General features: G+C 41.2%; 1 protein-coding gene across 2 annotated transcripts in view; it reads left to right on the top strand.

Moving 5' to 3' along the window:
• Positions 1–19,098, top strand: part of AOAH (acyloxyacyl hydrolase) — a 239,194-nt gene that overhangs the window by 74,381 nt on the left and 145,715 nt on the right. For both annotated transcript variants that reach the window (XM_056118527.1, XM_056118526.1), the window contains one exon: positions 12,376–12,435. In XM_056118527.1, coding sequence (XP_055974502.1) covers positions 12,376–12,435 — 60 coding nt within the window. The remainder of the gene's footprint in view (positions 1–12,375; positions 12,436–19,098) is intronic.

The following is a 19,098-nucleotide window of genomic DNA, read 5'->3' as shown; positions in this document are numbered from 1 at the left end:
CCAGGAATGCAAGGATGGCTTAACATTCGGAAATCAATCAACATAATACATCATATCAACAAAAGAAAAGATAAAAACCATATGATCATATCAGTAGATGCAGAGAAAGCATTTAACAAGATCCAGCACCCATTTGTGATGAAAACTCTCACCAAAATGGGTATAGAATGATCCCTTCTTGAATGGAGTCAGGATTCCTGGGTATGGGCCAAGGAGAGATAGCACAGCGGGTAGGGCGTTCGCCTTACAAGCGGCCAACATGGCCGACCCGAGTTCGATTCCTCCGCCCCTCTTGGAGAGCCCAGCAAGCTACCGAGAGTATTCGATATGCCAGACACAGTAACAAAGAAAAATATAAATAACAAAAAGTGCAAGTATAGCTATGCTCCATTCTGTTCCCTAGTCTTTCAAAGCCACCCATAAACACTAAGACAAAGTCTCAAGGAGATCAATTATTGTAAGTCTGAGACTATACTTGATTTTCTTCTCTGCCTTCACTACCTGGCATAATTCTGTCACAGAAGTTGCCTAATAAATGTGTGCTGAATAAATGGGATGGCATTTTAACTTGGTTCTAGCTATAAAATAAGGACATCAATGCCATCAATTCTCATGATCTCTACCAAACCTTACCAGTGTCTGTAAAACTAACACATTTTTTTCTTTAGCTTTTTCATAGACTCATTAAATTTTCCATAGACTTTTCAAAAGACAAAGTTTTAAGCTATCTTGAAACATTTATCTACTATCTATCCTGGCCTTTTATTGTTGCTAATCTTCCAAAAGACACATTATGGATGTTTATTCTGTCCTTGGTAGTCTTCCTTTTTTAAATCCAGCTATAATTATTCAGCAATGTACACCTCTGAGTTATTTACCTATTGTGATATTTTGGAGTCATTATACAAAGTAACATAAAAGTTGAATGATAGCATTCTGAAGCATTTTCTCTAGACACTCCAAGTATTAGAATCAGTAAGGTGCTTAATAAATGATTATTTAAATATGGACCAGTGAATGAAGATTAAGATCAAACTGGCCAGGTGGACTGCTGTTTAGGGTATCCTATCCTTGAATCCAAAATCCCTATAGTAACCATTGATTATTCCCCTTTGTTTTTAATCAAGAGAGGTAATCTTTGACCTTAAACTGTTTGAAATGGAGTGTGTGTTTGGTAAATTTCATTAAATTATCTCATTTTTGTCTGAAAGTCTCTAAAGTCCTTGTTTCTCCTCCCTTGCTTTACTCATAATTATAAACATTGTAATTATGAGGCAATTATGAGTTGCCTTCTGTGTGGCAGGTGCACAGAAAATAAAGGTGAATCAAGTACTCTCCGTTTAACAGAATCCGTGTGTCAGTAAGAAAAGCAAATTAATTCCTCAGTCATCTTCATTATACTGACGCCTCCATGGCTACTGCCATGGGCAATTCCAGCAAATCAATAAGTCAAAATCTAAATTAAATAGAAATAATTTAGCTTCTCTTCCCATTTGATTGTTTAGTCTACACCCCCCCATCTTACATTTGCCCCTCTTCTACCCTCACCATAACTCTGCCTAGTAGAAGAGAGTATTTTCTCACGCTTTAAAGCCTAAGAGAATATACATTTTAGGTGAAAAATAAGCCATTGGATATTCATCAGAACTCAGGTTAAGGAAATATTCTTCTTGAGTAATGGTTTATCTTCAACCATGACTGGGAAAACCAATAGAAACTAAAACGTGATGTTTTACGGGAACATATACCCCCAAAATCTATTGCTTTGAAGCATTATGTATATACCTTAATATTCTAGATGATTCCATGAAAGTTTTCTGATTCTTTCATTTAATAAGCTCATGTCTAGATTCTTAGGTGAAATTGATAGGCTTTTAAGGGATAGACAGTTATTCTTTTACTCTCAAGTAAGTAAGAAAGCTCCTGTTGTATGACACATTTATTATATATATACATATAGGGTTTAAAAATGTAAAAAAATTACATATTTCATTTGAGTAGCTACAACACAACAAAACCTAGACTATTTTACACATTGTCTAAATTCTTTGCATACAATTTTAAGATAATTTTATTATTGCAACCTTACAGGTAGGAAATTAAAAGATCAAGTAAATTGATGGTTGTGGAGTTACTTATTTGACTGTGTTTTAAAAGTTCCTTTTTGAAAGATTGCTCTATGGTTGAAAGCTTACCTTATGAGCTGGGGGAGAAGGCAACTAGGATAGGAAAGGGATCACAAAGTCAATGACAGTTGGAGGGATCACTTGGGATGGGAGATGTGAGCCAAGAGTAGATAAAGGACGAAACTTGATGGCCTCTCATTATCTGTATTGCAAACCGTAATACCCATAAGTAGACAGAGAGTAAGAGGGAAATTGTCTGCCATAGAGGCAGGGGGAGGGGTGGAACTGGGACTTGGGGAGGGATACTGGAGACATTGGTGGTGGTGGAGGGATGGGTGTTTGATCATTTATGACTGAAATGCAAACATGAAAGCTTTGTAACTGTATCTCATGGTGATTCAATAATAAATAATAAATAAATAAAATGTCCTGTTTAAGGGACAGAGGAGATAGTACAGTAGGTAGGGCGCTAGCCTTACACACTTCTGACTTGGGTTAGATCCCTAGTACCTCATATGGTTCTCTAGTGATCACTGAGCACAGATCCATGAGTAAGCTTTACGCACTACCAGATATGGTCCAAGCCCCCTCCACATACATCTCACACACAGACACACACACACACACACACACACATACACACACACACACACACACTTCTCTTTAGACATCTGAGGAAACTAAGAATAATGAGATACATGACAGGGGACTGTTATCTTCTAGATGCATTTCATCCTAAAATGAAACAGAACACAGTTTCTAAAATAACCCCAATATATTTGAGACTCTTGTTTTTTAATTAAAAACTGGCATTCCAATCTAGTGTGAAAGCACTGACTTATTTAATAAATGGATATCATTCAAAACTAGCAATTTAGAAATAAAATTGAAGCTAGAGGCTTATCAATTTTTTGTAAGGTAAAGGTAAAGGTAAAGGCCCTCCCGTTGATCGTCGATTTGCTCGAGCGGGCCCAGTAACGTCTCCATTGGAGACTTTGTTGTTACTGTGTCTGGCATATCGAATACTCTCGGTAGCTTGCCGGGCTCTCCGAGAGGGACGGAGGAATCGAACTCGGGTCGGCCATGTTGGCCGCTTGTAAGGCGAACGTCCTACCGCTGTGCTATATCTCAAATAAAGTAATGTTTGGATCAGAAGAAATAGAAATAAAACCTGAGCAATTTTATTTTTGACTTGTGAACTCAAAGTCACATAATAAATACACACAACTAGTAAAAATCTGTCATATATAAACACAAAAGGAAAAAAGAAAACTGATGTGATGCTTCTGTAATATATTACACAAATTATTATTTTCTCTATGATTTAAAGAGCATTTAAAAACAAAGAAAAAATGAGCAAAAGCTACAAACAATTGATTTATAGAAAAATATCAGAGGACCAGAAATCAGGTGGAAATGTTGATCATCTTCTCATAATTAAAAAGTGAAAATTGAAATGACATTCCATCTAACTCTTACTTATTAGGACTCAAAAAACTCTTTGAAGTTTATTAAACAACAAATTATAATAGAAATTTAACAGCTTTACTCTCAGACACCACAGAGTAACAAAGGAAAAGGAAAGTAAAAATAAAAATATAAACATACATCAGAGGTCACTAAGTTAAATTGCTCCCTGAAGACTTGAAGGTTTTAAGATTTATCAAAACTAAACATGGAGGGGCTGGAGCAATAGCACTGCGGGTAGGGCATTTTCCTTGCACGTGGCCCACCCGGTTTTGATTCCCAGCATCCCTTATGGTCCCCCGAGCACCGACAGGAATAATTCCTGAGTGCATGAGCCAGGAGTAACACCTGTGCATCGCTGGGTGCATCCCCTCCCCCCCAAAAAAAAACTAAACCTGGAACATTGATCTGGATATGCAGTCTGGTATTCAGTCATTTATCCATTTACCTAAGCATTCAAAAAAATCTTGCAGAATTTATATATTAATATTTGTTTAAAGACTTATTTGGGGTCATTGTACAGAAATATGTCAAGAATATTCAAAAGATAGAAATAATGCAAATGGCAAGTTATCCTGGACTACTGATAAGTAGAAGAAATGCAATGATGCCAATGTAGGTATTTACACGATATTCAAGTCTTGGAGATGATTCTTGCCTGCTTTTGAGAAGTTTGAAAACATAACAACTATTTGCTTGCTCTTCAGGCCCGTGTTCTCCCTTGAACACATATCTCACTTGCTTGTCTGGATGCTTCTTTGTTTGCCTATTCCCACTCTGGAGAAGCCTCTTGAATAAATATTTCCTTTATTTCTCCCCTCATACATATTTCTAAACAAGTTTCATTCAATAAAAACTACTTTGTTTCACAGAAAAACAAACAAAATCCCTATTTTCCTCTTGAAAAAAACATTCTCTCTTCCCCCCACTTAGCTTAATAAAAGGTAATAAATTAGTAAATTTGAAAAGTTTTAGGGCTACGCAGCCGGAGACCTCCAGGACCAGCCACCACCATGCTGAGACCACTCTCCGCACACCTGAAGGTACTGGCAGAGGGACAAAGCCACGCGGGTTCCGGGGCCGAGACCTCCAAGCCTACTCGAATTGGAGTCGAGCATCTTCCACCCAGATCCTCCAAATTCCAGTAGGCGGGGGTCACACCCACCACCTGGCCCCCTGGCGCCGTGTAATCCCATCAGCGGCCAAGACTCAGAGACTATAAAATCCAGATCCCGGACGAGAGCAGTGCAGTCTCTGCCCCCGCGCCTCGGTGTTCCTTCCCGGAGTCCCTTGGAGGGGAGCGGGTTGAGCTTTCCTCCCCGCCCCGGCCAGGGCTACGCAGCCGGAGACCTCCAGGACCAGCCACCACCATGCTGAGACCACTCTCCGCACACCTGAAGGTACTGGCAGAGGGACAAAGCCACGCGGGTTCCGGGGCCGAGACCTCCAAGCCTACTCGAATTGGAGTCGAGCATCTTCCACCCAGATCCTCCAAATTCCAGTAGGCGGGGGTCACACCCACCACCTGGCCCCCTGGCGCCGTGTAATCCCATCAGCGGCCAAGACTCAGAGACTATAAAATCCAGATCCCGGACATCTTATCAGAACTTTTCTTTATGACATCTTTTATCTCATTCCTACTTTGGACAAACTCGCAGGCTATCGAATGTAGCCTGCCCACAGGGCAGAGTCTGGCAAACTCCCCGTGGCCTACCAAATATGCCAAATACCAGTAACAATGATGGGTCTCATTCTCCTAAAGAGCCGTGAATATAATCTCAGGGCTAGGATGAAAGAGACGTTACTGGGGCCTGCTCGAGGCAATCGACGATTAACAGGATGATGAAATGAAATGAAATGAAATGAAAAGTTTTAGAAGATCCTTTAAAATTTAAAGTTTTATTCACTAGTCTCCTGGCATCTGTAGTTGGCTCTCATTTTCACTTAATTGCCCAGATCAAAGTTTAGCTCAGAAGCCTTTTCCTCTAAGAAGTGCTTTCCATTGCCCCAAGTTAAATTAAGTCCTCAAGAACTTCTTCCCTTTATATGACACTGTCCAACATGGCCGACCCGAGTTCGATTCCTTCGCCCCTCTCGGAGAGCCCGGCAAACTACCGAGAGTATCTCGACCGCATGGCAGAGCCTGGCAAGCTCCCTGTGACGTGTTCGATATGCCAGACACAGTAACAACAAAGTCTCCAATGGAGACGTTACTGGGCCCGCCGGAGCAAATCGATGAACAACGGGAGGACCTTTACTTTACTTACTTACTTACATTCTTTTATAAAGAAAAATTAGTTCTTACCTCACCGAGTGGTATAAAGTATAGAGATTAAATAAATGCAGTGTCTGGTACATAATGTAAAACTCCGAAGCTCTATAAAAATGTTGAAGTGGTACATAATGAAGGTGATGAAGATGGTAGTAAAATTAATGAATACTAATGTCAGGGCGCTGGAGCAATAGCATAGCAGGTAGGGCGTTTGCCTTGCATGCAGCCAACATGGCTGACTCAGGTTCGATTCCTCCACCCCTCTCAGAGAGCCTGGCAAGCTACCGAGAGTATCTCGCCCGCACGGCAAAGCCTGCCTGGCAAGCTACCCTTGGACATATTCAGACATATTCAATATGCCTGAATTGAACAAGTCTCACGATGGAGACATTACTGGGCCCCCTTGAGCAAATCAATGAACAATAGGAGGACCGTGACCGTGACTAATGTCAGGAAAAAGAGTAGGGTGGGAATAATCCTGTTTAAAAATAGCTCTTTTTAAAAGGTGTTTCCAGCGGAATAGGATACTAAATACTAAGTGTATTTAATGATCTAACAACTCCATGATGCAGAATTAGCCTAGGAGAGGGGAAGAAGAAAATTTAGATGATGATAAAATATGTATGAAGAAGAGACATTCAGTGAATTTGAATTTATTTAAAGGTAGTCACTTCTTTCACTTTAACCTTTTCTTTCTTTTCAAATTTTCATTCCTGGAGAAAGAGAGTGGCATGAAGTGACTTTATTTTAAAGCCATAAGTGACTTTATTTTAAAGCCATAAGTGTCTATCAGATCTGGGAAGTATTAGAACATGAAGATTAAACTGGGCATTAGCACACCTAAATCCAATGTATGAAAAAAATAACCACAAAAGATTAAGTGGTACATAATAACAGACCAGGATATTCTGGGGCTAGAGAGATAATACAGTGGGTAGGACACTTGCCTTGATTACAGTCAACTTGGGTGCAATTCATGGCATCTCATATGGTCTCCTGAGAACTGCCAGAAATTATTCTTGAGTATAGAGCCAGGAGTAACCTGTGAGTTTCACCAGGGTGATCTAAAAACAAAAATAATGATAATAATAATAATAATAATAGACCAGATAATACTACCAAAGACTGACATACTACAATTTGACAAAAATTGTGTGCAGAGGTTTTCCTTTGTTTTCCAACTAAAGAGAAATCATCTCAAAAGACATTTTCCCCCTTTCTCTCTACTCTTTTTCCTGGGGGCTTTCTCTTTTGTGGAAATCTGTTATTGCTGTCAAATATGTAAACTAAACAAAAGACACTTTCTGCAACTTTCAAAGCTAATGCTCTTACAATTGATGTCAGAGAACTGGAACATTGAAAATTATTTACTGTAGAAACTCAGGCCTAAAAGGAGAACTTTTTCTTCACTTTTTCAATTCTTTCACATCATCACAGGACCTAAGAAGTTCCAATGAGTCAATGTCTTACCCAATTCAGCAACTCTTAAAATGTCAAGGGAAGTTCTACTGCATTCCTGGACATCGCTGCATTCTCTGTTCTTTACTTGTTCTCCCACATGAATCAATGAAGTGCAGTATGTTTTGGCTAAAATACTTGAATGTTTGGGAAATTATCTTCTAACAAGGATTCCTAAACATACAGTGACTCAAAATCTTAATATTATAGCAATTCCGGAGTGGCACTTAGTTCTAATTTCCTAAACTTTTTGCACTTAAGTAAATTTATTTTCTAATTCATCATTAAAATTGTCTAGGACAGGATCAAAAGCATGTTTTTATGCCAAATAGGTCTGAATTGAATCTGGAATATTAAACTTACTGACTGTTACTTTAAGCAAGCTATGTTTCCACTCTAAGCTTCAGTTTACCACCTCTTCAATTGAGTAAAATAGTAATTACTACTTCCAAGTTACAAAACTTTTGATCAAAAGTATTATGTCTCATTAGTTATCATATCCCTATGATATAACTTATCGCACAATATAGACACTCAGGTATTTCTGGAAAGAATGAATGAAATTAGGGAGATCATATCAGTTCTCTGATCAGAATCTAAGGGTCTGTATTCAGTGTTTATTTCCTTGTTTTGCTGCTGTATGTATCACTTGTGAGTAAGACCATCAGGTGTTTGTCTCTCCTCATTTATTTCTCAGCATGACACCCTCCAGTTTTATCCATGTTTTCGCAAAAAGCAAAAATTCATCTTTTCTTATAGTGTGTAGTGATCTCTTGTGTACATATAGCGCAACTTCTCTAGTCACTTGTCTCTTGTCGAGCATATGGATTGTTTCCACAATTTGGCCATTGTAAATACCTTTACAATGAACAGAAGAGTGTGGAGGTCATAATCTAGTTTTCAGTGCATTTAAAGTAACGGTCATGGTCCTCCCGTTGTTCATCGAGCGGGCCCAGTAACGTCTCCATCGTGAGACTTGTTGTTACTGTGTTTGGCATATCGAACACGTCACGGGTAGCTTGCCAGGCTCTGCCAGGCGGGCAAGATACTCTCGGTAGCTTGCCGGTCTCCCCGAGAGGGGTGGAGGAATTGAACTTGGGTAGACCATATTGGCTGCGTGCAAGGCAAACGCCCTACCACTGTGCTATCGCTCCAGCTCCAGTACTTGGATGGGAGTACATTTAAAGAGTTTACATTAAAGATCAAAATTGTATTCATGTTTCACTGTCACTGTCACTATACTCCCATTGTTCATCGATGTGCTTGAGCCATTGTCACACTTAGTAACGTCTCCATTGTGACACTTGTTACTGTGGTTGGCATATCAAATACGTCACGGGGAGCTTGCCAGGCTTTGCCATGCAAGCGAGATACTCTCGGTAGCTTCTGGGCTCTCCGAGAGGGGCAGAGCAATCGAACTCGGGTCAGCCATGTTGGCTACATGCAAGGCAAACGCCCTACCCACTGTGCTATAGCTCCAGCCCATTCATGTTTTAAATACTAAATTTGATCCCTTTCTTTTCTTGTTGTTCAATTTGGCTATCTCTTGGAATACCCTAGAAAGCCCATTTGTTCAAGAAACACATGACAAAAAGTATCTTAGACCTACTCTTGCTCTCTATCATCCAAACTGCTCAGAGCCCAGCATCAAGAACCATCATTACATGTAATATGAAAGTAGCCAGTAGTCACCAAACTTTTCCTTTGCCAGCTTTTGAGCTGCTTCCAGTTTGGATAAACACAGAATGAATACATTCTCATCATAGTGTTTTGCAAGCCTCTAAGATATGTACTGGTGATGGGATATTGTGACTTTCATGGTGAGCATGGTAAGGTAACATATATTTGAAGAGGTATGAAGATATTATGTGAGAATCTATTCTTTGTTGTGGGACATGTACAGTCTTGCTACCCAATACTACTGCAATGAAAAAAATCCATGTTTCACAAATGAGGGTTATAATAAACTCTGTCTCTGATGTCATTGGCTGGGTCCTGGTTATGCCATTAGCTGCCAGCTGTGTCTTGTGACTCTGTCCCCTTTAATGACTGATCTTTGTTTTTTGTTTTGTTTTGTTTTGTTTTGTTTTAATTTGGGGACACATCCAGCAGTGCTTAGGGCTTACCTCTAGCTCTGTGCTTGGGGATCATTCCTAGTGGGACTGAGGGTTCCCTATAGAATGCCAGGGATTAAATCTGTGTCAGCCTCATGCAAAGCAATATTCTGCCCACACTTATATAGCTCTGTCCCCTATTGACTTGTCTTGATGTGAAGTGGGGAGTCCTAGAAGAGACTGGATGGCCAGGATAGTGTTGTGGAGATTCAGGGACTTAAAGGCATCACTATTTATTCACTGGCACAATAGTGTTTGAATACTTTAAAAGTAATGTATTGTGCTAGGGCATCTTGACCACCTCACCTCCTGGTCTCTAGTCTCTAACTTGCAGCATTCATATCTGTCAGCTGTCCTCCAAGGGTTGCTGTTTGTCATTCACTTGAACCAGAGTCAAACAAATGTTATTTGGGGCTAGACACCAGGAAAAATTGGGGGCTGGGCGGGTGGGAGGTACATGAAGGATGAACTACTACTGACTGCAATTCTCTTCCTAAAACACCTCCAGAAAATTCACTCCCACTCAAGCTCTGAGCAGTCAATCACCCTTCCATTTAGTCAATTTGGCTAGTGTCTTCACAGTATCATGTGGCTTCGCGGGTGATCAGAATAGCTCCCAGGGTGAAGACCAAGTGACGAGTCAAACTGAGACTCAAATCCTGAACACCCATTACCCTTAATGGCAATATCCTGTAAAAGTTCTGCCCTTCTGGGCAGTCCCCACTATTTCTGCTTAAAGGCTGGGATAATGTTCTCAGTTGCCTAAAGAATTATGGCACTCTCCCCAACTCTCAGATTTCCTACTGATTTTGGTGAAAAGCAACGTGGGATTGGAAGGAAAGCTTTCCCATCCGTCAAACTAACAAGTATTTAGAAGGTGCTTGTCGGGGCAGGCCCTGGGCTTGGGGATTAACCTGAAAATCCTGAGATTTTGCACAGCATTCTTATTAGGTATGTAGATATATTCTGATATCACAGGTGATAAAAATAGGACCCTCTTATAAATTTAGTTCTGTGGATGCTGTAGGGCTTGAAGTGTAATTTGCTCAAGGACACACAGCTGGTAAGCACAGAGGTAGAGTGTGAACCATCACTTTGCTCTGTCAGAGCCATGTGAGAAATGTGGCAGCATCAGCAGGAGAACTGTGTGGGGCCAAGTGCTCTGAGAAGTGGAAGGTAAATCAATGTCCCTCCCTCCCAACCTCATCCCCTAGAGTTACTTTTCTCAAAACTTTTCCACAAATGCATAATCACAGGGATCCTTGGAGTGTCATCACTTAATCACTTAATCACTTAACTTCCCGTTAGTCGTCGATTTGCTCGAGCGGGCGCCAGTAACGTCTCCATTTGTCCCTGTCGCGTGCTAGTGTAGCCCAATGGCATCTGTTCGCTCCGGGAACATGAAGGGCCTCAAACCGATCGTTCATGATCTTCAGGAAGAAGTCTGACCATCTGGTAGGTGGGCGGCCATGCGGTCTCTTGACATCCCGTGGAATCCAATCAGTAACAGCTCTAGTCCAACGGTCGTCTTTAAATCTCATTACGTGACCAGCCCATCTGATTTTCGACACCTTGGCAAATGAGACAGCGTCCCTGATCCTTGATCGTCGACGGATGTCAGAACTCCGGATTCTTTCTCTCAATTGAGTGATGTCAAGTACGACATCATTGGTCTGACCGAGACAAGAAGGCATGAATTTCACCATGCCGTTTTCGACACTGGAGAAGAATTGTTCCTCGGAACATGCGATAAAAGAGGTGTTGGAGGCATCGGTGTCCTTGTCAACACAAACTTGGCCAAGAGCATTGATTCATTCGAATGCCTAACAACCCGAATCGGACGTTTACATTTGAATAGATGTGGCTCACTGCCTGCAGTTTCTATCTTCGTTGTCTATGCACCAACATCTCATTATGATGAAAGAGAAATTGAGAAGTTCTACATGGAGCTAGAGAAGTTCTATAAAGAAGACCACACCTTCTACAAGATCATTGTGGGTGATTTTAATGCCAAGATAGGACCGAGAAGATCAGCTGAAGAACTTCACATCGGGACCCATGGCCTAGAATGGAACGAACAGGGTGAGAGACTGTCAGAGTTCATCATGTCGACCAAGACCATCCATGGTAACTGGAGTGTCATATCAATGACTATTGGTCATCATTAGTGAACTCTTTAGACCAGCAGTATAAGCTCAAAAGATGAGCCAGATGGTCCAGAAATGGTTGAAGGAGAACAGGGAACATCTATCCAGAAGCGTAGGTGAAAGAGAAAGAAAGTATGGTCTTGCATTGTAAGAGTCGTCCCTTCTGTTCTGAGGTGGTGGTGCTTCCCTTGCAGCTTCCTGCTGGACACAAGGACACATTACTTTGGGAGGTCAGTGTAGCACAGCAGGAAGAGATGCTGGACTTTAGACTGGATTTATGCCAGACACGAACTCCACCATCATTAGTTTCTGAGCTTTTCTGCATCTCAATTTCCTCATCTGTTAAAAAAGGTCATATCTCTATGTACTGTTATGAAGATCAAATAAGACAATGTTTAGAAAGTACTTAGCATGGCAGCTGGCACAGCTTAAATCCCTTAATAAAGGAAGTTATTAACATGAAATTGCCAGCTTGTGAATAATTTTATCACAAACTTTGGGAATAATTTCGTCATTGCAAATTTATGGACTTTATCCTTACTTTGGAAAAGGCATTGAAAAATCAAGACACAGGGGCTGGAGCAATAGCACAGCGGGTAGGACGTTTGCCTTGCACACGGCCGACCTGGGTTTGATTCCCAGCATCCCATATGGTCCCCTGAGCACTGCCAGGAGTAATTCCTAAGTGCAGAGCCAGGAGTAAACCCTGAGCATCGCTGGATATGACCCAAAAACCAAAAAAAAAAAAAAAGAGACACAGCTTGTAATATTGTCTCACTCTGCTTTTGTAGGAGACGTGGAAATTTGCACTGAAAAAGGCAAGATGGATTGTCAAGAAATCCCCTGTTCTGGTAAGCAACTGACAAGGAGAATGCCAGTGTTTTCTGTGTCATGGCCCCTCTCCCGAGTCCTGCTCTTCCACACCAGAAGCCACAGGTTCCCCAGATACAAACCTACCATGCATCATGGTCACATTGTGTGGAAAGAGGAAGCTGAGTTCCTTTGACCTTTTCTCTCCTTCCTTTTCTCTATGCCAAAATTACACAGCACCAAATCTACTGAACTTTGTGTCTGGATGGTCTTGCAATGTGGGTTGGGACTGTCCTGTGCATTACAGAGGCATTTAGCAATACCCCGCCTCTACCCACCAGATGTCAGCAACTGTCACCCCTCTACCTCATGGCAACAAAAATTCTCTTGACTATGACAACTTTTCAGACTCAAAGCCAAGAAATGCTACCGTCTAATGGGCCATATTTTGGAGTCAGCTGTGATTTTCTCTCTCTCTATCTTTTTTATAAAATGATATTAGGCTGAACCTCAATTTTTCCTTTTGCAAGAAAAGAACAATTGCTGTGACCCATTCTCAAAGCACAAAAATCTAAGAGTTGTGTGTGTAAAACCCCTTGTATCTTGTCTCAGATTTACCAAATACTCAAAATACTAGCTAAAACCATTATAATTATTTATTTCTCTAATTTTTCCTCTTTGTAATACTACTTTCATTCATAGAATACATCGTTTAGGGGGCCAGAGCATAGTAAAGCAGGTAGGGCATTTGATGTTTGCCTTAAACACGGCCAACCTAGGTTTGATTCCCAGCATTCCTTATGGTTCCCTGAGCACTACCAAGAATCATTCCTGAGTACAGAGTGAGGAGTAACCCCTGAGCTTTGCTGAGTGTGGCCCAAAAAACAAAAAACAAAACAGAATATGCTCTTCAAATAAATGCTATGTAGTCAAATACCTGACTGAAGCCCAGGTTGCAGAGCAGTCCCAACAGAAATAGCATCAGAAAAGTAGATCTTTAGAGAACATTATCGTCTCAGAATATAAGGTCCTAGCAGTAGGGAGGCATTCATCTGAGATGGATAGTGTGGCTCTCAGTCTTGGCTCCCCCCTACTAACCTAGCTCATTATTCACCCTGATGCAATGCATTTGAAGTAATATTGATTTGGTAGTAGGAAAACTAAAAGAAGGAAAACCTCTCCTGGCTGAGTTTTCCAGTTTTAGCAAACAAAAATCAAATATGATGAGTTAAGTTTGATTTTCAGATGAATAATGAATAATTTTAGTTCAAGTTTGTCCAGTGCAACATGTTTTTTGGCAACCCTATGTGTGAAGAGCATTTCGATTTTGATGTTCAAGGCCATCCATGTTGAATGGCAATATGCTGGCATTTCTGTATAATCAACTAATCAATCACAATGTTTGCATCACCAATCAGTTAATTCAGTGAATGATCAAACCCAGGCATAGCCAGTTCATTTAAGCTGCTTAAGTCATTGAACAAAAAATTAAAACGCCAAGTAAAAACACTTGACCCATCACCTTCAGAACTCAGCAAAATGCTGAAGTAAATTCTTTCATTCTTCTCAACATTCTTCTAAAAACTTATTCTCAGAGCATTGTTTACTTCTTTAACACAAACTGCTTGGCATTAACTCAAATACTAACTAGGATTTTATAATTTTTTATTTCTGTCATCAGAATTGCAACTATAGGGCAGAAATTTAAAAATATTTGTGATGAGAACAAAATTATCCTGAACAATTTAACAACATAAAGCACCTCCAAAACTTCTTCCATTTTATTTACTCTCCAGAATAAAGCTACCAAGGAAAAACATAATCAGAAAACGCAATTTGTGTCTCTGAAAAACTGCTAAAAGGGTAGCACTGTCCTCCTGTTGTTCATCGATTTGCTCAAGCGGGTCCAGTAATGTCTCCATTGTGAGACTTGTTGTTACTGTGTTTGGCATATCAAATACATCACGGGGAGCTTGCCAGACTTTACTGTGTGGGTGAGATACTCTCGGTAGTTTGCTGGGCTCTCCGAGAGAATTGAACCTGGGCCAACCAGTTAGGCCGCATGCAAGGCAACCGCCCTACCCGCCCTACCCGCTGTGCTATCGCTCCAGCCCCTACTAAGTGGTTATTGGCTGCAATTAACTCCTTATGATGACGAATAGAAGTACAGACTTAGAAGGGATGCAAAGAATCACACAGAAGGCTGCATATCATTTTAGGGGACTCTATCATTGAGAATCCAGGATTCTCTTTGTTCTCTGTATTTCCTGGGAAGAAGTAAAGAAATTCTAGAGGTGGGAAAAATGTTCCAGGGGGATCTGCATTTTAGCAAAGCCCTTTGTGGCTCCTGGGAAGGATAAGGACTAGGACTTTTGATTGATTTAGAAAAGCACTATGTATCTTATGGGTGAGAGTACCTGAATTATAGAATGTATTACACACACACACACACACACACACACACACACACACACACACACATACACACACACACACCCTAAAAAGTAGAGGGCATGTTTCTGTTATCAACTCTGTTTTATTGCTGAAGGAACGGAAGAATCAGATAGGTTAAATAATTTGCTAACTAGCTATAATTTGCTTACTAATTAACCAAAGTTACTAACTAGCTAACTTTGCTTAACTAGTTAGTAAGAAACCCATCATTTGAGGGCTTGCCTTGCATGCGGCCAACCAAGATTTGGACCTCAGCATCCCTCAGTTTCTTAAAATCCACCAGCAGTTGGGCTGAAGCGATAGTACAGCGGATAGGGCATTTGCCCTGCATGCAGCCAATCGTGGTCTGATTCCCAGCATCCCATATGGTCCCCCGAGCATCGCCAGGAGTAATTCCTGAGCAAAGGAGTAACAGAAATAACCCAGGTGTGACCCAAAAAGGAAAAAAAAAACACCAGCAGTGATCCCTGAGCATCTTCAGGTGTGACTTCAAAACAAACAAAAAAAGGTTTGGGAGTCAGTGAGCTGGGGGTGGGGGGGCGGTGAGAAAGAAAAAAAAGAGAAATCCATTACTTTAATCTAGATCTCGCTATTTCCAAGTTCCATTCCTTCTCCACTCCACCCCCCGCCCACACATGATGCAGTACAAATTTGAGGGCATACCTTCCCGAGGTGATGTGGATACTGGAATTGTGCACTGCACTATCTGATCACAAACTAACCTGATCAGAAGAATTGCCTGAGAAGTCTTTAAAAGTTGCTGATGTTCAAGCTCTGTACCAACCAATTAAACCCAAGTAAGAAAATATATAACTGGTCCAAAACTCATTTCACTGTGCAGAAATTCAGTTTTGAGGTGACTACATAAGGAAGTGTAGCTATGCTCCTCCTTTGCCTTTCCACCATTTGCCCAGTCATCCTTTATTCAACCTTTGCCTGTTGTTCAGTATTCTTTTCACATCCTGCTGTGTGGGAAAGCTCAAAGTGCAAGTAGAAGCTGGCTAACTAGATTGCAAAGTAAAGATGCCGCATGACTCCTGGGCCCAGGAACAGCCCAGATCTGAGACTTTTCATTTTAGATGGGATTACAAGCTGCCTGGTGCAACGTTTCACCCCTATTGTTGCCTTCCTAAGAGCCCACATCACACCACGGAGACTGCTCAAATGCTAAAGCACAGGAGGCACATCTGGGAGGTTTAGGTCTGCACAGCATGGACACTTGAGCACCATCAGATACCTGAATAACTCAGCACTGCCAGATGAGGCCCTCTATGTTCTTTAAAAATCTATTCTTTGCCTTTGTCTAGCAAAGTTTAAATTAAAAGGAGGGGCTGGCAAGGACTTCTCCTATGCTGTTTTGTGTTCCTCACCAGATCATCAAAAGCTCTGTGTAAACTGGAAGTGGTGTTGAGGGAAGAGGTTTCCTAGGCAAACTGCACCCTCTACTGCTCCATTCTACCACCAGTTCTCTATGATGAGGGTCAAAGACAGCTACAGCCTTTAGCTAATTTTGACAGCAAACAGTTCCACAAGTATAAACTGGTAATCTTATTCTACCTCTGTGCAGTAATTATAAGATTGTCCATATAAAATTATTTCTTGCTGCATTGTTATTATCAGTGTGAAATATCAGCATTGCTCTTAGGTTAATTATTCCAAGGCTTTCTGAATAAAGCTAATAAGAATGTTGTTCATATTCAGGTAGTATCAAAACTTTAATGTTCCTAAGGACTCTCAGGCTTCTGTCTGTAATCATCAATAGGACCGAATCCCTTCATTTTTCATTATTCCTGGTGCTTTGTGGAAACCAACAGTGCAGTCCTGAGTTCCCAATGTTCTGAGCAGAAATCTAGTGCTCCCTTTCACACTGTCATTCTGGTGCCTGCTAGGTTAATGTCTTGTGATGGTTTCTTTAAGGCTTGCAATAGCACTTGGGTGCCTGCGGGGTTCTGATCTCTATACACCTGCATTACAATAAGGGATCAGTGTGCCTTAGAGCTGCTACAGTACCGAGGACTAAGTGGGTTCTGCCCCAGGATTGATACTTGCCAGGATCTGTTTGTCACAGTTCAGCCTCTTGGGTAATAACTGGGGACTGTGGTCACATGGGCTGTTCAACATCTGATCTCCACAGCTATGGAGAAGTTGTGTGTTTGCCAGTACCAGTTTTAGGATGGCTGCTCTGAAGTCTGACAGGTATGGTCACCTCTAGGGTTTCTGCTACCTGCTGTATTTCAGGGATGGTGGGCGCCAGTTGTTTTTTGGGGAATGGCTGATTCCAGCTGTGGCCTGACACAACTTACCCTGATCTGTGATGGAAACTGTCAATCCTAGTCTCTTTCTCACATGTCAGGTGCTGGAACAGAACTGAACCTTTCCGAATATTTGCACTATCTATTCTCTGGCTTAGGTTGGCAGTCAAGAGTAGATACCAGTCTCTGGACTTACCCTTCTAAATATTGTCGTGCTCACTGTCAGCCTTTCCTCCCACTGTACATGGACTCCCCAATGGGTAGCAATTTTGTCATCCAAGTCACTCCTATAGGAACATTTTGTATGTCTGGAAACATTTTAACTGTTGATATTTGGTAGAATCACCAGATAGAATGTTAGCAGTCTTACAATACATAGGATAGCCCACACTAATCATTTATCCAAAATATCAATGGTAGTGAGGGATTAGTCCTTAGAGTCTCTGTTCACTGAAGATCCTATCCCATCTCACCAACTCCAGGTCACCTCTTATTCCCAGAGGTATCTCCAAAACATCACTATTTCAAGTATTTCCCACCAGCCTTAGGATAGCATGGGGAGGGCAGTTTCCTCAGCTCAGAACAGTGTCTCTTTCCTCTTCACTCTTTTCTTAAGGTTCTCCATGGCTTCAGTCAGGCCAAAATGTTTGCATTGCTCAACGTGACAGAACAGCCCACATTTCCACTGCCCAGCACAGTGTGGAGTCTTTCTGTGCCAGCATCTGTGTTTCTCTGCTTTTGGCATGCTCCCCAACCACCTGGGCCCTTGTTAAAATGCAGATTTTGATTCAGGAGGCCTGCCAGAGGATGTGAGATGCTACATTTGCAAAACCCTGGAGATTCCAATGTTTTGAATTAGTGATGACACTTGAACTGTACCTGCTAGGACCCACAGAGTAGTTCTCAAACTGTAAGAGGCATGCAGTTATCTTGGAGGCCAGAAAAATGCATGACAGGGCACTCTCTGGGTTTTGAAACTACTCTGTAGCAAATCTGGATATTGTACTTGGAGTTGTGAAACTTAGAATATGTGTCTTTTACTTCCTGCCTGCTGGTTATTTATTTGGGGACTTCTCCTGCTTCTTCTGGGTTCTAAGGGAGATAGATATTAATTCTTAGACCATGGCAACCCCCTATAGGGTGCTAAGAGCTGGATAACTGCACCTCTCCCCTATAAGTAGGGAGTGACACAAAGGCAAGAGCAGACTTCTGTCTCCCTGTGTCCAGATCATAATTATTCCTCTATACCTAGAAATTTGGGTAGACATCAAGAAGATCCCAAAAGATCTCACTTCTAACTTGACATGCTTGTCAGGATAAAACAATCCTCAAGAGAACTCGCAACTATGGAAGTAGACTTTGGACCACTGAGAATCCCCTGAGTTTCTGCTTTTATCAGTGTTGGCTCCTAATTTTTCCAGGCCTTGTGACTTCTTTGGCTTTCATGCAAGGAAAGCATCATAAAGATCACACTCTCTCTAAAAATCATGGTTTGGAGGACTTCGGGGTGGTGGGGGGGGGGGGGAACTTGGGACATTGGTGCTGAGAAATGTACACTGGTGGAGGGATGGGTGTTGGGTCACTGTATTACTGAAACCCAATCATGAACAGCTTTGTAATGGCCTATCTCATGTTAGTTCAATTAAAAAATTAAAAAAATTTTAAAAATGTTTTGTCTATTATTCACAACACATAGAGTCTTTGAGAACTTTGCTCCTGCAGTTAGAGGAAGTTCATATCTTGTTCTCATTCTAATCCCATAAAAAGTGGAAGAGGGGAGTTTCTTTCCACCTTCTTCCCAAATTCTGGTAGTGTGTCTCCCCTATTAGCTTTTTATCTCATAAAAGGATGGAATTAGTTTATCTATAGATGCTCTTCATTTTCAAATCATTGTATTTCAAAATATGTGAGTAAAAGAGGGAGAGTTATGTTATTATTCAAGTACAGTAGAGCAAGGTGAACCAGATCCTTTCTAGAATGGATGGAAAGAGGTGAAGG

Source organism: Sorex fumeus, unplaced genomic scaffold (assembly GCF_029834395.1).
Source record: "Sorex fumeus unplaced genomic scaffold, SorFum_2.1 ptg000037l, whole genome shotgun sequence".
NCBI lineage: Eukaryota > Metazoa > Chordata > Mammalia > Eulipotyphla > Soricidae > Sorex > Sorex fumeus.
This window is presented reverse-complemented; position numbering and strand designations above follow the sequence as displayed.